This window comes from Eschrichtius robustus, chromosome 13, assembly GCF_028021215.1.
Source record: "Eschrichtius robustus isolate mEscRob2 chromosome 13, mEscRob2.pri, whole genome shotgun sequence".
NCBI classification, from domain to species: domain Eukaryota; kingdom Metazoa; phylum Chordata; class Mammalia; order Artiodactyla; family Eschrichtiidae; genus Eschrichtius; species Eschrichtius robustus.
Genome location: NC_090836.1, coordinates 89,501,790 through 89,526,292, shown reverse-complemented (window position 1 = coordinate 89,526,292; position 24,503 = coordinate 89,501,790). Strand labels below are relative to the sequence as shown.

At 40.1% G+C, this 24,503-nt stretch overlaps 1 protein-coding gene and 1 pseudogene across 2 annotated transcripts in view; both read left to right on the top strand.

The window, feature by feature from the left end:
* The first annotated feature begins 1,138 nt into the window (after window positions 1-1,138).
* Window positions 1,139-1,684, top strand: LOC137775429 (large ribosomal subunit protein uL22-like; annotated as a pseudogene).
* Window positions 1,685-5,125: 3,441 nt separating this feature from the next.
* Window positions 5,126-24,503, top strand: part of ALDH1L2 (aldehyde dehydrogenase 1 family member L2) — a 59,528-nt gene continuing 40,150 nt past the window's right edge. For both annotated transcript variants that reach the window (XM_068560304.1, XM_068560305.1), the window contains exons 1-4: window positions 5,126-5,297; window positions 13,825-13,969; window positions 21,646-21,880; window positions 23,609-23,774. In XM_068560304.1, coding sequence (XP_068416405.1) covers window positions 5,250-5,297; window positions 13,825-13,969; window positions 21,646-21,880; window positions 23,609-23,774 — 594 coding nt within the window. In that variant the 5' untranslated portion in view covers window positions 5,126-5,249. The remainder of the gene's footprint in view (window positions 5,298-13,824; window positions 13,970-21,645; window positions 21,881-23,608; window positions 23,775-24,503) is intronic.

Sequence of the window (24,503 nt, the reverse complement as noted above, 5' to 3'; positions counted from 1 at the left end):
GAAGTAATATATTAAGAAGAAATAATAAAAATGAGAAGATTCCCAATTCAGTTCTTTTACTCAGCCAGACAGTTCACTAGCCACAGCAATGGTCTCTGTTTGGAAGGTCCCGTCGAGTAGGAGACATGGTCCCTAGACACCTATGTCTCATCTGAGGCTGCAGTAGAAGTTGCTTGATCTTCAGCGGGGAGGGGCAAGATAGAGGCAGGGGATTAAGAGGTACAAACTACTGTGTACAAAATAAATAAACTACAAGCATATATTGTACGACACAGGGAATGTAGCCAGTATTTTATAATAACTATAAATGGAGTGTAACCTTTAAAAATTGTGAATCACTTTGTTGTACACCTGAAACATATAATATTGTATATCAACTATAACTTGATAATAATAATAATAATAAAAGAAATTGCTTGATCTTCATTTTTGCTTTATCCATGTTGTAATTCTCAGAATTTTTTAAAAGGCTTTTTTGCAACTATTTCCTCAAGAGCTCTGCCCCCGGACTTTCATCTCAGATGAGGATAGCTCGCTTTCAACTTTGCTTCTTCATTTTTCTCTAGACTAGGCACTTTTTCTCTCATTTCCTTCATCTCAGCAAAGATGTCTTGGGAATGTCTGCAGATACAGGGCCCCCTCATACACCTGACACTGGAAAAAGCAAAGAACATGCCATCTCTTCCAGTGACTTCCCCTATCATTATTTAGAAGTGTATTTCATAATTTCCAAGGAAGTGGCGATTACAGAAATTATCTTCTTGTTATTGATTTCTAGCTCCATTCCACTATAGCCAGAGTCAAACTCTATGATTTACATTCTTTATAGGCTAGCATATGGTGAATTTTTGAAAATGCTTTGTATGTATTAAAAAAGAATGTGAGGCATCTCTCTCGAGTGGTGAATCCTCTGGTTATTGCTGCCGTCCTGGCCTTGGCGGTGCTGATTTCGAGACCCTCCGGAGCAGAGTTCTGTGTGGGGGGATGTGTCGGAGTCCCTGGCTTGGCGCCCCGTGCTCTCAGGCCTCTGCGGGCCGCAGAGGGGCTCGATGGTTGGGAATGGGGCTGGCAGGGGTACAGGCAGGCTGTGGTCGGTGCCGACTCTGGAGGTCCAGTGTCTCGCGGTGACCTCTAAAAAATGGTTTGCTATTCACTTGACCCAGAAAACCCCACAAACTCATACAAGTCAAGAGATTCAAATCTTCGTGTTCACTTTCAGAACACTCGTGAAACTGCCCAGGCCAGTAAGGGTATGCATATCCGAAAAGCCACCAAGTATCTGAAGGATGTCACTTTAAAGAAGCAATGTGTGCTATTCCGTTGTTACAATGGTGGAGTTGGTAGGTGTGCCCAGGCCAAACAGTGGAGCTGGACTCAGGTCGGTGGCCCAAAAAAAGTGCTGAATTTTTACTGCACATGCTCAAAAATGCAGAGAGTGATGCTGAACTTAAGGGCTTAGATGTAGATTCTCTGGTCATTGAGCACATTCAGGTGAACAAAGCCCCCAAGATGCGGCACAGGACTTAACAGAGCTCATGGTTGGATCAACCCATGCATGAGCTCTCCCTGCCACATTGAGATGATCCTTACTGAAAAAGAAGAGATTGTTCCTAAACCAGAAGAGGAGGTTGCACAGAAGAAAAAGATATCCCAGAAGAAACAAAAACTTATGGCCCGAGAATAAATGCCGCAAAAAATAAATGCAAATAAAAGTTAAATAAATAAATAAATAAATAAATAAATAAAAAGAATGTGTATTTGGTAGTTGGGTGCTTCTAAATGTTTTAATTAGGCCAAATGCATTAATCATCTCATTTAAATATTCTGTATCATTGCTAATATTTTGCCTGCTTCTATCAGTTATTAAGAGAAGTATGTTAAAAATCTTCAAGTATGAAGTAAGTCAGAAAGAGAAAGACAAATACCATATGATACCACTTATATGTGGAATCTAAAGTATGACACAAATGAACTTTTATGAAACAGAAACAGACTCACAGACGTAGAGAACAGACTTGTGGTTGCCATGGGGGTGGGGGGAGGTGGGAGAGGGACGGAGTGGGAGTTTGGGGTTAGCAGATCCAAACTATTACATAGAGAATGGATAAACAACAAGGTCCTACTGTATAGCATAGGAAACTATATTCAATATTCTGTGATAAACCATAATGGAAAAGAAAATTTTAAAAAGAATATATATATATAAAACTGAATCACTTTGCTATACAGCAGAAATTAACATAACATTGTAAATCAACTATAGTTCAATAAAAAATTATTACAATGTTTAAAAAATCTTCAAGTATGGTTACAGGTTTGTCTATTTTTCCTTGAAGTTCTGTAATTTTCCCTTTATAAAATTTGAGGCTGTGTTATTAAGTGTATACAAACTTAGAATTTTTATCTTCCTGTCAGATTAACATTTTCTTTTGGCTAGTGTTTGAGTGTTTTTTTAAAAAATTGGAATCTTTATATTTTATGAGTGCTTTCGGAATCTTTATATTTTATGAGTCCCTCTCATCAGAGTTTTATTTTTTAACCAACCTGATGATCTTTGTCTTTTCGTTAAAACATTTAGTCCATTTTCATTTACCGTAATTACTGGCTTAAATCTAACATCTTACTAATTTCCTTCTATTTTTCACGCCTCTTCCATGTTCCTTTTTCTCTCCTTTCTTGCCTTCTTTTGGATTGATTTTTTTATCATTTTATTGTCTTAATAATTTTACATTCTATTAACTTGGTAGTTATACATTGTATTACTATCCTTTTAGTGGTTGTACTAGAGATTAGAATATGCATCCTTAACTTATTAAGTCTAACATAAATTAGTACTTTTATTATTTCCAAGACAATGCTGCAAGCTTAGAACCTTTAACTTAACCTTTTCTCCCTGAAAATCATATGCTATTGTTGTCATGTATTTTAATTATACATATTTTTGAACTCCACAGAACATTATTAGAATCATTTTAGACAATATTAAAATTTGTCCTTGTATTTACCCTCTCTAAAGCTCTTCATTCCTTCATTTCTGAGCTTCCATCTAGGGTTATTATATTTCTGCCTAAAGAATATTCCATTCCTCCCAGCCCTCCCAACTTATCCAACACTTTTTTAAAATATTTATTTATTTATTTGGCTGCGCCGGTATCTTTGGTGCAGCGTGTGGGATCTTTACTTGTGGCACATGAACTCTTAGTTGCAGCATGTGGGATCTAGTTCCCTGACCAGGGATTGAACTTGGGTCCCCTGCATTGGGAGCGCTGAGCCTTAGCCACTGGGCCACCAGGGAAGTCCCTATCCGACAATTTTTTATTGTTGTTTGTATATTTTCATGTAAATATATATATATATCTTGTGGATATATATATATCTACAAGATTTTATTATTATTATTGTTTATATGGTCAATGTTTACTTAAATTCACTCACATATTTGCCTTTTTTGTTGGTCTTTATTCCTTCCTGCATTTCCGGGCTTCCAAGTAGGTAATTTTCCTCCTGCTTGAAGGATACTTTAATATTCCCTTTATTGTATGTCTGCTGATGACAAAGTCTCTCAAGTTTTTGTTTCTGAAGTTTACTTTATTTCATCTCCATTTTGCTGGCAAGAGAAGTCTAGGTTGGCAGGCAAATTTTTGTTTGTCAAACTCTCTAGTTGTATCTGGCCTAACCTCCAATTATCAAGAGGACTACATTTTTGGTTCTTAAAGAAGAAAATCTTAGACATCATGCATATTTTCTTATATTTGGGCAAACATAAGCTCATTTTTTTAAGTTGGGAGTTGGAGTATATAACTATGGAATCTTCACTCAGGAAAAACCACACTCCTTGCCCACCCTCCCTGGTTTAGAACAAATAAAATGAATATCAATATTTGGAAGTTTAAGAGAAGCAAGAAGTCACAAAAATGCAGTCAGAGAAATGGGGTGAATTGTCAAGAGGCAGTTCCTAAAGCAAAACCCTGGATGTTTGCTGCAATTCTCCAGGCTTTAAGAATGGTTCTTTTTCTAGAATGAATATATATATATGTAACTGAGTATAACTGAGTCACTTTGCTGCACAGAAGAAATTAACACAACATTGTAAATCAACTATACTTCAATTTAAAAAATTTTTTTAAAGAGTGGTTCTTTTTCTTTCCTTCTTACCCTCTCAACAAGTGTTTTCTAAGCTCTGCTTAGTGCTAAATACTGTAAATCTTGATAAATAAGGCATGGAGTCAGCCTGCAAAGAGCTTCCAGTAGAGAAGATGACTGCTACATAAATAGTAGTAACAGACTGTGGCTTCATAAGAGCTGCAGAGACAAAAATCCTTCCCAGTTCAGAGGAGTGAAAGATTACTTTGAGGAAGTAAGGAGCTTAGGGAGGAAAGAATCAGGAAAAATACCTGTAGGAGGCAGCATTTGAGCTATGCCTTTAAGAAGAGAAGGAATTTGGTCATGCCTAGATGGTGACAAGTGACAGGTGGCAAGCTTTCCTGGGAAACGTTGTCCAGGAAGGAATAGGCAAGTACTATGGTCACACTGAATTACATGTGCAAAAGAGCAGCGAGAAATAAGAGTAAGTGCCAAACTACAGACGGCCTTGAATGCCAGGCTAAGGAGTTCTGTTTGAGACAAGTGCTCAGCTAAAGCACGTCTTGAGCGTTTCTTCAGAGAGGTGAGGGAAAAGGCTGTCGGGTGTCTATCATCTATCTACCCATCTATTTGTCTATCATCTATCGGGACCAACTCTGTGCCAAGCCCTTTGCCAGGTGCTTTATACACAACCTCTCATTAAATCTTCTTATCAGACTACGAGATAGGAATCAGGATCCTTACGTCGCGAAGGTGCCCTCAGTCGTTTATCTTTCGTGGCTCCACGCACTTGCCTGCTGTCTTCTCAGGAGTATGTTAAGGACATGACCTGGGGTGTCAGACTGACCTTTAAGGCAGATCCTTATGTACGTCAGAGGGTGTGAGTAACTGGGAGAAGATCCCACAGCTAGTGAGACTGCACCGAGGCAGCCGCCAGAAGCTGTCGCTCGGGCTGGGCACCAGCGCGGCTCCGGGAGACTGGAGCACGCCCCGCCCAGTCGCTCGCGATTGGCCGCGGGAGCCCTGACAGATGAGGGGGCGGGGCCGCGAGCTGGGTCCCGGGACTCGCCCGGGACTCCGAGGCTGCAGGCCGCGCCTAGGCTGAGCCGCCCTCGCCTGCCTCCCGCTTGCCTCCCGCGCCGCCCGCACGAGCGCTCCTTTCCAGCATGTTGTGGCAGGGCAACCGGGCGCTCCGGCGCTTCTCCACCGGCCAGGTGAGTCCGGCCCCGGCGAGCGTCCCGGCTCTCACCCGGGGGCTGCTTTCCAGATCCGGAGAGGGCGGGCCGGGCGGCGGGGCTGAGGGAGGGCAGCTGTGTTTACTTTGCTAAAGGCCAGGACGACGTTTTTAAAACCGGGAGAGTTAAGAGAAGGGTCCGGGGAGGGTCCTGAATGGGGCTTGTCGAGCGAGCCATTGTCTTCTACCGGGACGGGGCTGAGGATGTCTGGCTGGGATTGACAGGGTGGAAACAGTCACTCGGCAAAAGGGACAGAGTCGGTTCCCTTTCCGTTTTCATTTCAATTGTGAGATCTCTGCCTGGTTACGAGATGGAGCCGAGGTACAGGACCGAGACCACCTCCTGGAGGAGAGTGGTATCAAGTCAACCGGGTCCTCCTCCGCGGCCTGAGAGGTGTGAGCGCTCCCGACTGGCATGCAGGGCCCATTCAGAGAATGGCACTCCGAGCCGTTGACCGCAAGCTCATTATTCCTGAGCTGCAGGCGGCCAGAGTTCTAGGATCACCAGGCTCTGCAGAAGCAGCCACCCTGGAACATTAGTAAACTATGGTGCAAAAACCTAGCCCTGGCCCAGCCCCGCGCCTTGGAATTGCATCAGCTTCTCCAGAAATGGAATGAAGGAGGACACGTTGCATGGGGCGCTGCCTTCAGCACTTCAGGGACCTGGGGAGAGATGCCTCCCTGCATCTAGGCAGACTCCAAGCTGTTTAGGGAAGAAAAAGTCCACCCCATGTACATCATCTCTCTTATAGGAAGTGCATGTTTGCTGTGTTATAAAAGAATTTGCTTTTTGATTCCTCTTCTCTGCCAAAGTCATATGCGCATGTGTACATATCCAGATGTAAAAAACTCGGAGCAGAGAGAAGTCTTGAGTAGCATCAAGAACTGGCCCAAAGTTGCATAAATGGAAAAGGTTTTGTCCCCCAGACAGCCACAAGTAATGAGAATTCACTTTATCCCATGCAGTCAGTTCTAGTTATTTTGGGAGTATTCACCTTTTTTTAAATAAGCAAAAAGAAACTTGCTCTGGCAGATATTTTGCTTGCTGTCCTATGCAGAGCTCTCGACTCCTCCTTAGCTTTCTCCTGCCACGTGGCACACGGGAATCTGGGTTGGATGGCACAGAGAACAAGGGGCTTGTGCATGCCTGTTTTATTGGCCTCCTCTGTCAACACCTTTCATTTAATTGTCTTTTTTTGGAGAGCAGAAGGGGTTCCTGAAGGATGAAAAAATGCCAATAGTGGGGTTACATAAGATTTCAGTAATAAAAGATGAACATCCCAGGTGGCAAATGGCATAAACAAAAACACCCTTGTGGGGAAGCACCAGGTATGGGTCAGGGGTCAGGGACCTGAGTCTATCTCTAGGAATACATGTGGGAGAGCAGTGCCATATGGCTGGGAAGAAGGCAGGTTCTTCAATGGTCAAAGGAAGACATGGAATAATAAGTGAAGAATTTGGGATATTTTACTCCATAGAAAATGGAGATTCATCCTTTGGCCCGTGTTCCTATAAGAATTGTTCAAAATCAGACATGGCTGGTGGGAGCGTAAAATGGTACAGCTGCTTTGGAAAACCGACTTTTTTTTTAATAAAATTAAACATAAACCCATCAAATGACCCAGCAGTTGCCCTCATAGGTATTTACCCAAGAGAAATGAAAACTTATGTTCACACAAATGCCTATTTACGGATGTTTACAAAGGGATTATTCATAGTCACCAACTTAAATGTCTTTCAGCTGGTGGCAGGATAAGCAAACTGTGGTATATCCATCCATATAGTGGAATCTTAACTCAGAAAAAAAAAAAAAAGGAATGGACTACTGATATATACAACAACATGGATGAAACTCAAATATGTATGCTAAGTGTAAGAAGACAGACTCAAAGGGCTGCATATGTATATGAGTCCATTTGTCTGACACTTTAGAAAGAGTAAACCTATAGTGATGGAAAAAAAGGCCAGTGGTTATCAGGGGCTGGAGATAGGGGGAGGAATTGACAGCAAAGGGACGGGAGGGAATTTGGGGGGATGATGGAACTGTTCTTTATCTTGATTGTAACAGTGGTTACATGACTGTGTGTTTGTCCAAACTCAAAGAATTTTACATTGAAAATGGTGTGTTCATTGTATGGTGTGTAAATTGTACCTTCGTATGAAAAAAATTTTTTTAAATCACACAGCGCTTTTGAGTTTGGTATTAAAGCAGAATGAAGGAGGAATGAAAAAAAAATCTCTCCGAACTTAACAAAATCCAAGGAGGAAATTAGTTCATAACACTTCCTGATATAATTAATTTTTCCATTCTCTGTCTTAAAGAAATGGACTTAGAAATATTTAATGATCTCAGCTTAATGATATGACTGGATCTTATTAACTAGTGCAACTATATATAGCAATAAGACCCTTTGTCAATTAGTTATTATCGTTCACTTCCAGTCTTGCCTGGCTCACTGCTTCTTAATTTCTCCTGATGGTGGGAGCTATTTAGCCCTCATATTTATTTGGCACTCTGTTATTTAGCTGTTATTTCCTCTGCCAGTGTCTGGGACAAGCCTGGCTGATGCTCTGGATTCATAGCCTGGTTCCAGGACTTAGGGTTACTTTATGATCCAATTCAAGAGGCTGGACCTTTCCCTGCTTCGTGAAACCAAGTACTGGCTTTATACCCTAGTTCTAGCAACCAGGTCCTTAACTTGTTTCCTTATTGCCTGACCCTCTGCTTTGGCATCTAATTTGATTTAGGGCCTTCAGATTCAACTTCAAACCATATTAAATTGTGTATTATGTACTGAGCACTTCATCTAAATACTGAAGAAATAATAATAATAATAATAGGTATCATGGATATAGGACTTTGTATGCACCAGGCACTGTTATAAATGCTTTACATATACTCATTTAGTCTTCATAACATCTCAGTGAAGTGGGTACTATTATAATGCCCGTTCTACGAATCAGGAAACTGAGACCCAGAAAAGTTACATAATTTTTTTAGAGTCTCACAGCCAAAAAGGATAAAACAATAAACAAGAGATAAATAGTCCTTGCTTTCAAGGAGTCCATAGATTAGTGGGACAGATGATTAAACTTGCCTTTAGGTAAAGGATAATAACGGAAGGGAAATACAAGTGGACGATAAAATATGAAAAGGCACTCAACCAAACTAGGGTAGGCACTACTCTTGTGCCTTTAGCTTAGGGATCCCAAACAAACCCCCCCTCCCCCGAGGCCAAACAGGTAAGACAAATGTAGCATTTGGGCTGGAAGGAGTGAAAGACCACGTTCAGAGTTAAAGGGGGCAGTCCCTGCTCATCTCCAGCCGACCGTTCCCACATGGGAATGCCGACCATGATTGACAAACCTCCTGATTTTTAAAGAGAAGTCAGAAATTCAGCCTGCTAATGTGAAACCTCCTAAAAATCTTATCACAGTTCTTCTGCAGATGCTCTGTGGGCCAAATAAAATCCTCTTTGCCAGGCCACTGATTGCAGCCCCACCATGTACTGTGCCCAGATCTTGGCAAATGCTCAAAACATGCTTGGTGAACAGATCTTGCACACCATCAGGCACGATTTGGGGAACCATGTGCCAAATGGTCCATTAAGAGTTAGGAATCTCAGTGTCTCAGAAAAATTTATTTTGTTTTATTCTTTTGTGGGAAGGTCCTTTCTCCTCTCCAGTTCTCATTGGGAAAACTGCCAGTTCTCACAATTGCTAATGTGGACAGCTTTGGCCTTATTTTACATCCTGCTCAGTTGGTTCTATTAAAGTAGCATCTGCTTCACAAAAGGGCTTCGGATCAGCACAGACTCCTAGCCCTGTGCCTTTAAGTTTTCCAGAGAAGACTGTGTGTATTTTTCTTTAAATCGTTGGAGCATAATCAGAGTCCATATTAACTTGCTTCCCGAAGAATTTCACCAGGATGTGGATAGCCTGGGAATGCAATATTTGATAGTTTAAGAAACAAAAGCTCTGTTCCCTGCAAAAGGCTCTTCTAATGCAGAAAGTTATCTCTAGAGAACCCCAAGATAACAGCACTTATCACCCGGATTTAGAAATGCTGTGGGTCATTTTATGCCCCCTTCTTCTTTCTCACCAATATAACAAGGCACTGAGAGTGCCTTAAAGTATGTTCTCTGGTCATCAGCCTAACCCTTTAATGAATGGTGCTGTTTCCCATGTCAGGACCACCATGATATTCCCTTAGGAAGTCTGATGGAACTATTTCCCATAATTGACCTGTCAAACTATCGCCAAATTTTCCTTTTAAAAAAGAAGGGTGCGGGGGGGAACCATCAACATAGGAAAGCCATAGAAGCACATCTGCTGAAGTGAAATAGATCTGAGTTTGAATCCTTCCTCTGCCCCTTATTAGCCCTGTCCGTGGACAGGTTACTTAACTTCCCTGAGCCCTATGTTTTCTCATTTGTAAAATGGATCACGGTAAGGCTTAAAGACATATGATAAGGATTTGATACATTCTTTTTAATCGGTGAAAAAGGCTCAATACAGTGCCTGCCTCATGGTACACTCCAAGTAGGAAAGATCCATTATCATCATTTTTATTTACCTGGGTATTACTTGTGGTATAATAATGATACTAGTTGACATTTATTGAGCCTTTGTTATTGCCACGCACTGCACTAATACATTACATGCTTTATCCCACTAAATCCTCCTAACAACCTTATGAGATAGGTACTATTATTATTCAGATTTTAATTGATGAGGCTGAGCTCAAGATCGAACAGCTGGTGTTATAGAAAAACAATGGCACTGGGGTAATAACTAGATTAGAATCTCAGAGCTGCCACTGAGTAGTGATTTAACTCCAGACTGTGTCTTTTTTTTTTTTTTTTTTTAATACCATGCATTGTCTTTCTTTCTTTCTTTTTATTCACTTATTTTATTTTATTTTTGGCTGTGTTGGGTCCTCGCAGGGGTCACTCCTTGCCACGGCACGCAGGCCCCTCACTGCGGCGGCCCCTCCCACTGCAGAGCATGGGCTCCAGGCGCGCGGGCTTCAGCAGTTGTGGCGCGTGGGCTCAGTAGTTGTGGTGCACGGGCTTAGTTGCTCCGCGGCATGTGGGATCCTCCCGGACCAGGGATGGAACCCGTGTCCCCTGCACTGGCAGGCGGATTCTTAACCACTGCACCACCAGGGAAGCCCCAGGCTGTATCTTAACCTCTCTGTTTTAATTTCTTCATCTGTAAAGCCATCTGTAAAATGGCTTATTAATGTCTGTCTCTTGGGAGTCATTGGGCAATCAAAATGAGGTAACATATATTAAATACCTGACACATACCAGGGTCTCGTTAAAATGTTTGCTATTACTTCCACCATTTTTTCCTGACCCAAACTCCCCAGGGCAAAATCTTTTTTGTAGGGGGCGGACACACACTCTGTACAGCAGAGATTCGCAGACTTTAGTGTGCCTGTCAATCAATGGAGAGCTTGTTCAAATGCAGCTTCCTGGGCTAATAAGGTGCAGAGGCAGGATCCAAACTTCCTCATATGCTTTTGAGTTAGTGCCAGCTTCCTGAGGGTCTGACTCAGTAGATCAGGGATGGGGCCCAGGAAACCACATTTTTAACATTTCCTCCCAGCTGATTCTGCCAACACGGGCAGTCAGTCCTCAGATCATACTTGGAGAAATAAGACTAAGGTGAAATATCCCAGTCCAGTTCTTTGGAATTATACTAACTCATTATAAATACTTAAAACCTTAAACTCTGAAATTTTTCTCACTGCTAGAAACTCACCTTTATAGTTTCAGTTTTACCATTAAGCTCAGAAAGTGTTTCAGTGAATGTAGAATTTCCAGAGATACTGACATGGTTTCTTTAAACACTGTCTTTCTGGGGCAGTGTTGACTCTAGAATTGAACTCCCAATAACCAGAGGACAGCTGAGAGCACATTACAATTGAGTCACCTCATCCTCTTGGCTCTTGTATGTTTTAAGACTAATAATTTTAGAAGTCTTAAAATATTTGGTGTTGGTAATGGTACGAGGTAAAGCCAACTTTTGTAAGATAGCTAACACGTCAGTTCTATTTCAAGCAACAGCATTAATTATAGGATTTGAAGATAGAATACTTACAGAACATTTTGATATTTTTGATGAGAGGAAATGAAATAGTCATGCATTATCTGCAGGCAAATTGTGCTGTTCTTACAGAGTTAATCTGTTCGCAAGAATCTATTAGACGTTGAAGCTCTAAGCTCTTTTGGGATAGAAACTTTGGCTGGCCATGGAAAAGAATTTTTATACCAAAACCTTAATTGTTTAATTATCAGCTCACAGGGAAGATGTGAACCCATATGCTTTTTTTTGTTTGGCTGCATTGGGTCTTTGTTGCTGCATGCGGGCTTTTTCTAGTTGCGGCGAGCGGGGGCTACTCTTTGTTGCGGTGCACGGGCTTCTCATTGCGGTTGCTTCTCTTGTTGCGGAGCACAGGCTCTAGGCGCGTGGGCTTCGGTAGTTGTGGCTCGTGGGCTCTAGAGCGCAGGCTCAGTAGTTGTGGCGCACGGGCTTTGTTGCTCTGGGGCATGTGGGATCTTCCCAGACCAGGGCTTGAACCCATGTCCCCTGCATTGGCAGGCGGATTCTTAACCACTGCGCCACCAGGGGTGGTCCCTGAACCTGTATGCTTTTAAGTTCATGCCTAAAAAGGGATGCCATCTATGCCCTTAAGAAAGTGGGAAATAAGGGACAATTGTTTCCTCATAGTCAGATTTTAACAGTGAGGCTTTACTAATTTAGAATGACTTTCTGGAACATTAATGAATCCCATTTAGATTGAAGGAAAAATATTTTAAGTCCAAATCCTGTGGAGATGTATTCTAACGTGGAGGAATGAAAGATGGAAAGAACTCTGGGGAACTGGGGTTGGTTCTTTGCCAAGACGGGAAGCTCATAGGAGGTCGTGACCCTCTGATTACCTCTACATGCACAAGCCTGCATCTAGCCTGCTTCACCTGACGGCTCTTCATCACCGTCTTAACAATCATCATGTCAACATGTTACCTTAAGCTTTGTGAAAAGGTTTCATCTTGGGAGAATTTACAGAAGGCATAATTGCTTAAAAACAGTCCTTAAAAACTTTAACTCCTTTAGCGCCACTCTTATCTATGTGGTGTTTACATTTATTGACAATCACCGCATTTTTGTGCATCAGTGTTAATGTTCTAAAAAAGGAGATGGAAGAGATGGGCAGTAGTGGCTCATTTTATTTTTAAGTACATTTGTGGGTTTTGGAGTCAGATGGCCCTGGATTCAAATCCTACCCCTCCCTTGTTTTGCTAGTATGACCTTGGAGATATACTTGATATTTCTAAGTCTTGGTTTCTTCATTCATAAAATGGTACAAAATGGGGGATAAGAAAACAGGATAGTTGTGAGGATTAAAATAAATGAAATTATGTGCAGGCCTCAATTCCTTATCTGAAATCTACGGGGCCAAATGTGGGGTTCAGAATTATTCACATTTGAGAAGGTCAGTATGGTACATAGGACCTTACACACAATTTACAGCAGGGTCTGGGATAGTATCTGTAATGAAGCACATTGACTTTTCTGCAGCAAAATACAACATACTATAAGTAAAGACTATAAGTGACATTATCAGTTCAGGTCAAGTTTGAAGCCAAATGACTGCATTAACTTATAAGAAACCTACAAGGACTATAAAGAACATTTCATTAGTTCAGTCCACGTCTTGAGACCAAATGAGTTTATGCCACTTACCAAGGATTTTAGAATTCTGGACCGTGTGAAAAAACACAGAATTGTCTAGTATATAGGAAAGCCTTTAAAACATTATTAAAGCTTTTATTTAAACAGTGCTTTGTGTCAGACACTGCATTAAGCCTAATGCATATTGTCATCTACCTTGATCAGAATTGTGTGAGTTGGTGTTATTCCAATTTTACAGATGAGGGGGAAAAAAGGCAAATGGAAGTTAGTTACTTGCTAAAGGTCACACAACTAATAAGGGGTGGGTGACACTAGGTTTGACCCTAGATAGTCTAGGATCTGCTTTTGACCCCTATGTTATACTAGATGTTAGCTCTTGGCCTTTTTTGGAGGTGGGCATAAAAAATTGCAGGGCATAAAAGCATTGTCATATTGAAATAGATCTTGCTCAGAATTACACCCCTTTTAACTATGAACCTTATGCTTATTTGTTAACATCTGGCCTCATTTCATCAAGGAGTTGAAATGCCTTGTAAAAATATATGCAATCCCAATGATTATAATGAATAATCAAGGGAGTTAGAGCAAAGGGAAAATGAGGAATACTTAGATGTGAAATTATTTTCACTACTATCTATATAGCATGTAGTCTGAGTTCAGTGTATGTCAATAACTATTTTACTGTGTAAATCTTTGAGCCTTTTGTAATGCTCAAGTCATCTTGTATGGTTGAAAAAAGAGTGTTTATTATCCATATGTCTTCTATCCATACTAATACCTGTCACTGTTGAATTGTTTCGCAGGTTTATTTCAAAAACAAGCTGAAGGTGGCACTTATTGGTCAGAGCCTCTTTGGACAAGAAGTCTACAGCCACCTCTGCAAAGAGGGCCACCGAGTTGTGGGAGTGTTCACAGTTCCAGATAAGGATGGAAAAGCTGACCCACTGGGTGAGTGTATCTTGGAACAACTGGATCAAGGACTGCACTGGCCTCCACTCTGCCTGTTGAAAGCCTTCTCAGGCCAAGTCTATTTGTGTGGTGGATACAGACTCAGAAACTCTCCCTTCTCTGTGGGCCTCAAGACAAAGATGCAGGCCCCTATTGTACTAAGAGTTTCTCCACTTACCTCCATGGTAATCACCAGGTCCCTCAGAGGAATTTCCAAGCATGTGTTTTTCCTGAATTACACTTGTGACTTTCCAAAGGTGCTATGGGACATCTAGAATAATGTCTGTTGCAGAGGTGCCAATAGGAATGCAGGGAAGGCCACACCCAACAATAGCAATTGATGTGGGGTCATAAAGAATACATTTATCTCAGAACAAATTATAGCTATGACTGCTTGGTTATTAAGGTAGGTAAAGAAAATAGCCATCCTCAGAGCAAACCTACAGCATGATTCTGATTTTCACACTATAGTTATGTTGAAAAAGAGTGCAAGAAACAGTCTACAGGTAGGGAATAAGAACTAGCATCTAGAAATCGTGACTTATGACTTGAATCTTTATAAATCACTGGTATGATGCAATACATTGGTTGGGAAACAATATCTGTGATATACCTAAAATTTTACTTTTCTTTCTTGGAGGAATCACCTCTGGGGTTTATTCTAGTTCTTGTTACTGGGGTAATTGGATGAAGGCAGTCAAAAGGTACAAACTTCCCATTATAACACAAATAAGGACTAGGGATGTAGTGTACAGCATGATAAATATAATTCACACCGCTGTACATTATATGTGAAAGTTGTTAAGAAAGTAAATTCCTAGAGTTCTCAACACAGGGGAAAATTTGTTTCTTTTTCTTTAATTTTGTATCTATGTGAGAGGATGGATGCTCACTAAACTTATTGTGATAATCATTTCATGATGTATATAAGTCACATCATTATGCTGTACACCTTAAACTTACACAGTGTTGTATATCAATTATATCTCAGTAAAACTGGAAGAAAAAAAAAAGAGTCAAGCTAAAAAAGAGTTGGGCCAAGAACACATATGCACATGGATTTAACCACTTGATTTAGAAATTATTCGTGTTTCAGAAAAAGATTAGCTCTACCTGGGAAATTCTGAGGGAATCTGCCTCATGAATTCATACCTGGCCCCAAGGGCAGAAGGGGACAGATTCCCATCACTGGGACTACCTGTCTCATCATTAAGTACCTGTCTCATCATTATCTATTCCCACCAGCTTTGTGTGGGGGATGTTTGGAAAGACTTATATTTGGGGTATCAGATTGGCTGTTGAATCAGGAGGACCTCAAATAATATTAGCTGAAATAAGACAGAAGTCCCTTTCTCAAGTTTGGATTGACCATCACAGCTGTTGTGGCAGCCAGGTATCACAATGAAGGCTGCTTCTGTTTGTTGTCTTGACATTATCAACACTGGGCTTCCATCTTATGGTCCAAGGTAGTGGCTTCAGCCCCCACTATCAACTCTGCATTCCAGCAAGCAGAAAGGGCAAGATGGGAAGCAGAGGGCAAGCCTTTATTGAGGGCATAATCCAGAAGTTTTACATATTACTCCCACTTGTATCCTGTTGGCTAGAACTTAGTCATAGGCCAAATCTATTTGCAGAACAGGCTGAGAAATACAGATTTTATTTGGGGTGGCCATGTGTTCAGCTAAAGTGTTCAGCTAAAGTAGAGGAATCCTTGGTAAGGGAGGAAAGGGGGCAACTAAGAGTCTCTACCATGTACATGAACTTCAGAAGAATTGCAAGCATGTGACTCTTACACCTCCTTTCAGAGTGTTTCCTGGGAAATGAACTTTTCCCTGGTACCTGGTCCCAGCATATGGTTAACAGTGTATGTTCTAGAATCATGAAACTAGTTCTGACTCTGCCACTTGATAGCTGTGTGACCCTGGACAAGTCACTTAAACTCATTAAGCTTAGTTCAGTGATACCCATCTCACATGGATTAAACGAGATAACGTATGTAAAGTGCTCAGCACGGCACCTGATTCATAAAAAGGATCAATAATGACAGCGGCAATTTTTGTTGTCAGTATAGTCAACTAGAGCAACAAAAAATAGTCCTGGGGCAGCCAAAAATCAATATGGGGGAGCAACACCTGAATGGCTCAAGCTTGTCTCGGTGGAGTGGATTTTTCAAATGAAGACTTCTAAGTGTCTTCCACCCCATTTTTCTTTCCCAGTCTAACCTTTCACAATTTTCTCCCAATTTCACCACATTTTTTTCACCACCATTTACCCATTTTCCTATCATCTGACATTTTGTTTTGTTCACAGCTTTTTGAACATTTTAGGAACATTTACATTTTGTAAACATTATTATACTGGTCTCTCAGATTCTCCCAGATGGATTGACTAAAGCGTCACCTTGAAGGCCAAGGCCATTTTAGGACTTGTTAGGCTTTGGCCTTTAGGCTTCTTGGGCGCATCATCCCCTCCAGAGTCTATGGATGTTGATGATTAGATGGGGAGAAAGGAAAGGAAGCCAGAGCATGCAGGTAAAATGCCTTAGTTAAGACTTCTGGGTATTGCCGAAAATGTAGTTTCTTTGTGTTATTGATGGAGAATAAATATATATATACTTAATATATGTAAGGTATATAGTTAGTAAAAGTGCTCTTTTATTATAGAAAAAATGGGCTTGTGCTGTCTGTACTTTGGAGGGCCATTCCATTTCACACACAGGTAGAATGGAGTCATTCCTTTCAGAAGGGACAACATTTCCTGAGCAAAGAGCCTGGGATCTGCTTCCATAGGGCAAACCCTTACGGGGAGCATGGATTCTCCACTCTTGGCCTCTCTCCTCCACTAACTTATCTTATGGGCGAATTTAGGAGGAGGAACTAGACAGACGCAGCTCAACTCAGCTACTTTTGAAACCACACTCCTCCTCAGATGGGACTCGAACCCAGCGACACCTCGGACTAGGACTTGAACCACAATCCCTGACCTAGGAGGGGACTTGAACCCACTGTCTTTTCATTGAAACCGCTTACCTGGTGTCAGGACTTACTGAAGCTCGGGTTCTTTTGTCTCAGCACAGAAAGAGTTCAGGGTGAGGCAAAGTGGCAGGCAAAGACTGAGTTTATTAGCATAGGAGGCTTGAGAGATACAAGCAGGCCGGCAAGGGAGCAAGGCCCCAAGAACAAAGAGGGCTACTTTTTTTTTTTAATGTTTATGTATTTATTTGGCAGCACTGCTTGAGGCGCAGGGGATCTTCGTTGCCGAGTACGGGACCTTCTTTGCGGCATGCGGGATCTTTAGTTGTGGCACACTTGCGGGATCTATAGTTCCCTGACCAGGGATCGAACCCAGACCCCCTGCATTGGGAGCACGAGTCTTAACCACTGGACCACCAGGGAAGTCCCCAGAGGGCTACATTTTTATAGTCAAAGAAAAAATGGGAGGGGAGAAGACCACCTTCTTCCTCATTTTGTGTAGATGTCAAGGCTTACATCATTAGTTCCTCCTTTGACCCTACATGGTCTAACCGGGACTGTCATGGCTCTATTTAAATCATATGCATATTAGCAAAAGGGTGGTAACATATACTAAAATATGGTAATTTGTCTCAGGTTTCGGTATAATGTCCCCTTCCACCTAGTTTCTTTCCCCTTTCATCTGTATACCTGTCTTGGCTACATGCAAGAATGCAGTTTTTCTCAGGGTCTGTTATCTTATAGACCTCCCAAAGCCGAATGTAGGCTTATACCTGTTTTTCTGTGGTATTGGCCTAAGTAAGTCTGTTTAGTTTCAAAATGTTCTGATTGTTGCTTAGCTGCCCGATGGTCTGGGCGTTTTCTGGTTGGTGTCTAGCTTATGGTGATCTCCTGAAGTCTCTCTCTATCTATCTTCCCCTAGTGGGATTTCTAGCTGTGTAACTATCTTATTCTATCCCTATCACTTTCTCCATTTATCTTTTGGGATCTGCCTGTTTGGCGGGGAGAGTGTTCCAGTCTACAGTTTGCCCTGTGATAAAAGGGACTCCCCCCAGGAAACAGGTGTGGGAAGGGAATCAAGGTTTTCCATCTGTACCAGAGGCTACGTCTAATTGGGGTGGTGATGTTTTGGCACTTGACTCCAAATCTTAAGAAACAAACAAGCAAATGTCCTTTAAATGGCTGTATCAGTAATAAAGGTACAATTTTGATCTATAAAAGAAGCAGCTTCAGTTAAAATCTCAAAACGTTGTCTAGCCACAAACTTCTGAGTTGAAACATATTATGCCTTAAATATATAGATAAAAATCACATTATAAAAGTGGATGCATCTTTTTTTTTTTTTCACACACACACACTGTATTTTATTTTTACAAGAGATAAATAGACTGACACCAAGCATTGTACATGGATGACCACAACAAAAGCAACAATGATTGCAATTACCAAACCTGAAACACACTCATACTATGTCATAATATTGACATTCAGTCCAGTAATCCTCCACTGTAACAGCTCCTTTACTTTGCAGTGAAAATTGATTTGTATATTCTTTGCCTCTGAGTCCTTGTGGGATTTTTTTTTTTTAGTTCAGACAGAAAGTCACAAAAATTATACTCATCCTCATCAGTTCACTCAGTCCCATGTAATTAAATTTTTTTTTTTCATCTTGATCTTTTGTTAGCACTGTTTTGAGTTCATCAGTTTTTCATTAGAGTTCTGAAAATGCTTATTCATTCAGTTCAGCAGTACAGTCAGTTACCAGAAACCTGTACTTGTCAGAGCCTTTTCCATGAATTTCTTGAAGATGAAACCCTTTTATAGGAACATATTTGCAAAAGCATCAGAGTACACCCAGAACTGTCTGTCAATGACAAAAGACTTAAAAATGACCACAGTTAAAGATTTGATGAAAGTTCATAATAATGCAGTTGACAAGAAAATTAGTTATTTCTGAGATATACATTTTAAAGTAATAACTAGGATTATTACTTATAACATTATACCAGAACATATAAGATTTTTAGAAATTTCATGTAATGTCTGAAACATTTATATTAACATATTTCCATACATATTTCCATACAAATACAAATATAAGATTTTTAGAAATTTCATGTAATGTCTGAAACATTTATATTAACATATTTCCATACAAATAACCCAATGAAAGTTTAGTATTAGTTGTTTTGCTTGTTTGTTTTTTTATACTGCAGGTTCTTATTAGGCATCAATTTTATACACATCAGTGTATACATGTCCATCCCAATCGCCCAATTCAGCACACCACCATCCCCACCCCACCGCAGTTTTCCCCCCTTGGTGTCCATATGTCCATTCTCTACATCTGTGTCTCAACTTCTGCCCTGCAAACTGGCTCATCTGTACCATTTTTCTAGGTTCCACATACATGCATTAATATACGATATTTGTTTTTCTCTTTCTGACTTACTTCACTCCGTATGACAGTCTCTAGATCCATCCATTTCTCAACAAATGACTCAATTTCGTTCCTTTTTATGGCTGAGTAATATTCCATTGTATATATGTACCACAACTTCTTTATCCATTCGTCTGTTGATGGGCATTTAGGTTGCTTCCATGACCTGGCTATTGTAAATAGTGCTGCAATGAACATTCGGGTGCATGTGTCTTTTTGAATTACGGTTTTCTCTGGGTATATGCCCAGTAGTGGGATTGCTGGGTCATATGGTAATTCTATTTTTAGTTTTTTAAGGAACCTCCATATTGTTCTCCATAGTGGCTGTATCAATTTACACTCCCACCAACAGTGCAAGAGGGTTCCCTTTTCTCCACACCCTCTCCAGCATTTGTTGTTTGTAGATTTTCTGATGATGCCCATTCTAACAGGAGTGAGGTGATACCTCATTGTAGTTTTGATTTGCATTTCTCTAATAATTAGTGATGTTGAGCATCTTTTCATGTGCTTCGTGACCGTCTGGATGTCTTCTTTGGAGAAATGTCTATTTAGGTCTTCTGCCCATTTTTGGATTGGGGTGTTTGTTTCTTTAATATTGAGCTGAATGAGCTGTTTATATATTTTGGATATTAATCCTTTGTCCGTTGATTCGTTTGCAAATATTTTCTCCCATTCTGAGGGTTGTCTTTTCGTCTTATTTATGGTTTCCTTTGCTGTGCAAAAGCTTTGAAGTTTCATTAGGTCCCATTTGTTTATTTTTGTTTTTATTTCCATTACTCTAGGAGGTGGATCAAAAAAGATCTTGCTGTGATTTATGTCAAAGAGTGTTCTTCCTATGTTTTCCTCTAAGAGTTTTATAGTGTCCAGTCTTATATTTAGGCCTCTAATCCATTTTGAGTTTATTTTTGTGTATGGTGTTAGGGAGTATTCTAATTTCATTCTTTTACATGTAGCTGTCCAGTTTTCCCAGCACCACTTATTGAAGAGACTGTCTTTTCTCCATTGTATATCTTTGCCTCCTTTGTCATAGATTAGTTGACCATAGGTGCGTGGGTTAATCTCTGGGCTTTCTATCTTGTTCCATTGATCTATGTTTCTGTTTTTGTGCCAGTACCATATTGTCTTGATTACTGTAGCTTTGTAGTATAGTCTGAAGTCAGGGAGTCTGATTCCTCCAGCTCCATTTTTTTGCCTCAAGACTGCTTTGGCTATTCGGGGTCTTTTGTGACTCCATACAAATTTTAAGATGATTTGTTCTAGCTCCGTAAAAAATGCCATTGGTAATTTGATAGGGATTGCATTGAATCTGTAGATTGCTTTGGGTAGTATAGTCATTTTCACAATGTTGATTCTTCCAATCCAAGAGCATGGTATATCTCTCCATCTGTTGGTATCATCTTTAATTTCTTTCATCAGTGTCTTATAGTTTTCTGCATACAGGTCTTTTGTCTCCCTAGGTAGGTTTATTCCTAGGTATTTTATTCTTTTTGTTGCAATGGTAAATGGGAGTGTTTCCATAATTTCTCTTTCAGATTTTTCATCATTAGTGTATAGGAATGCAAGAGATTTCTGTGCATTAATTTTGTATCCTGCAACTTTACCATATTCATTAATTAGCTCTAGCAGTTTTCTGGTGGCAGTTTTAGGATTCTCTATGTATAGTAACATGTCATCCGCAAACAGTGACAGTTTTACTTCTTCTTTTCCAATTTGTATTCCTTTTATTTCTTTTTCTTCTCTGATTGCCGTGGCTAGGACTTCCAGAACTATGTTGAATAACAGTGGTGAGAGTGGACATCCTTGTCTCGTTCCTGATCTTAGAGGAAATGCTTTCAGTTTTTCACCATTGAGAATGATGTTTGCTGTGGGTTTGTCATATATGGCCTTTATTATGTTGAGGTAGGTTCCCTCTATGCCCACTTTCTGGAGAGTTTTTATCATAAATGGGTGTTGAATTTTGTCAAAAGCTTTTTCTGCATCTATTGAGATGATCATATGGTTTTTATTCTTCAATTTGTTAATATGGTGTATCACATTGATTGATTTGCGTATATTGAAGAATCCTTGCATCCCTGGGATAAATCCCAAAAAGTGGATGCATCTTGATAAAATTGTATCATGTCAAATCCTGGTCAGAATCTAAATTGTTCTTTATCATGTTTTATTTGTAAATGTTTCATGAAATTACAATGTGTGGATCCATAGTAATACAAAATTATGACTAAAACTTTTTTGATGAAAATAATCTTCTCTTTCATGCTCAGCTTTGGCTGCAGAGAAAAATGGGACCCCTGTGTTCAAGTTCCCTAGATGGAGAGTCAAGGGCAAGACCATAAAGGAGGTGGCGGAGGCCTACAGATCCGTGGGTGCTGAGCTAAACGTGCTTCCCTTCTGCACACAGTTCATCCCCATGGATGTAATTGACAGCCCTAAACATGGTTCCATCATTTATCACCCGTCTGTCCTTCCCAGACACAGAGGAGCCTCTGCTATCAACTGGTGAGATTTTTTTAAATAACCAAGATGGGCCCATTCCCATTGCTTGTAATCGTTCTGTGTTTTACCTAGGTGATCAAGGAACTAGGTATGCTTGAACAATTGTGAGGTCCCGATTGATTGCTACTGTTGCACAAACTCCCCTGAGATCTAGAGGTACTGCATAAGCCAGAACAGCGTTTCCCAAGAATAATCTATGGAGTACTGGCTCTACCAGATGTAACTAGGTATTGAGCAGGCAAAGGTCCTGTGGTCAGACAAGTTTGGTTTATGCTGGATTTCTTTATCTCAGGACTTAGAGATTTTAATATGTGCTTTAATGTGGGCATCATAATCTCCAAGAGGGGATCTGAGTACAAAGTGTTCCCACACTTATTTGGCCGTAGAACTTTTTTTTGCATAGAATATCTCAAGTACATTTCAGGAAATGCTGAATTATCTGAAATTATCTTTCTCATGGTGTGACTTGCCCCATTCTTCTTTAAGCCTCTTGAGAGGAAAAAGGACTCTGGTCTAACATTTTTACTGCCGTATGTCCCAGTATCAAGAACACTGCCTGGTATACTGTAGGTGCCCAGCCCTATAGGTATACTATACTGTGGGTCAAGGTGGGCCTTTCCCACCTTCTCTACCTTTTCTCCTTTACCTGCACATCTGTCTCTTACCTGCACAGCTGTCTCTTAGTGTCAAGTTATCAGATAGGCAGAAAATCTATACTTAGTTTAAAGGTGGTAAAAAAGCATTTCATTGTATTTTAAGACCAATTACATGAATTGATTTCTTTTTTGCTCTTGTAAATTGTACTATAGTAGATATCTTTGTCCTTAAACATGTATTTTTCTCTCAATTCACATTGCTTGCACCTGCAGAATCATTGGGTCAAAATACATGAATATTTTCAAGGCTCTTAGATAACACAATGCCAATTAATTCCTCAATATTTCTGAAAAGAGTGGTTGATTGCCTGGTTGGTTGATTGATTTAGGTCTTGCTTGATTAGTAGCTCAGAGAGGTAAAAATGATTAGCTGGAGAGCCTGGCTGACCTACCAGTTCATACTCTGTCTATATCAGCCTGCTCTCTGATATTCTTTTATGTTGTATTTCCATATATCTGGTTTATTGTATGTATTATAAGGTCTGTAGGGCCAGCATTTCCTCTTAGGCTAGATTTATAGAATACAAAATACAAATAGTTGAATTAATCAACCATCTTTTACTACAATTTATAGCTAATCTAGAACTAATTCTAGCTCTAAGTGATGCTTGTACCTGAATTACACAACCTAAATTAATAATCAGTTCTCCTTTTCACATTGCACTGATCATCTTCTGTTTTATCTTCCATTATCTTATTCTGCCTAATACAGGGTCAGGTACGATGTAGGAACTGGACATGGGTGGGCAAAATTACTTGATGCTGCAGTAGCAAGCCGACACCTGGGAATCAGTGAAGGGTAGTACTGATGGTCTCTAATGCCTTTTTGAGTAGACTATAAGTCATTAGCATGTGTTAACAAGAAAGACTACAGAGATGAGTATGTATAAAGTAGCAGTACCATTAAGTTCTGCTTTTTATGAGTGTTTACATCTCCCAGCTCTGCTGTAATTTTCACAGTAGTTTCATTCACTGTCTATTTTCCATTGTAAACACCTTGTACTTTAATGTCACTAATTTATCACCTGATGATACAGTTAACCAACATTTTAAGTTGAAACTCTTCCTTTCCCAGGACTCTAATCATGGGCGATAAGAAAGCTGGGTTTTCTGTTTTCTGGGCTGATGATGGTTTAGACACAGGACCCATCCTTCTCCAGAGGTCGTGTGATGTCGAACCCAATGATACAGTGGATGCACTTTATAATCGATTTCTTTTTCCTGAAGGAATCAAGGCCATGGTCAGTATATTTATGCTATCAAGGAGACTTTAGTAAAGCTTTAAAGTTTTTCTTTTATTGAGAATTTGCTCCTGTGAATTTGTACTAAAAATAAAAAGCCCCAAAATAAAATTAGATTTTATATTTGCCAGTAGGATGGTATTTTGAGGGTGGAAATCTGCACTTTAGAATTTCTTAGTCTATGAATCTGACTTGTTCTTCTGAGAACAGTGATCAAGTGGATAAAGTAGTCATCAAACTCCTTCATTCATTTTACCAAATATTTGAATCTCCAACCCTGTTTATAATGACTAACTGTAAAGAAGCGGCAGAATCTTAAGAAATTTTGATATGTAATTTGGGCTTTCTTCAAAAACATTTAAAATCAGTCTATGTAAAAGGATGAAATTTAACACTGCTTTATTTGTTCAGATACGCTCTGGATTAGAGGCTCAAAACATGTGCACCACAAAGAAAAAATATATTAACCTGTAAAAACATTGAAAGATCATTTCAATGTCATTTAATGTCTTCTGTAGTTTGATATGGTAGGAGTACAACACAGAGATGGACAGTAAGATGATATAAAGAAGCAGCCATTGATTTAGGAGAGAAGAGAGCAGTGCTTTGTATCATTTAACAATTAAGAGAGTAGTTCTCGTTCTACCACTTATTTGTTGTATAATAGGCAGGTCACTTAGCCTCTTTAGCCTTGGTTTCCTCATCTATAAAATGTGGATAATACTGCCT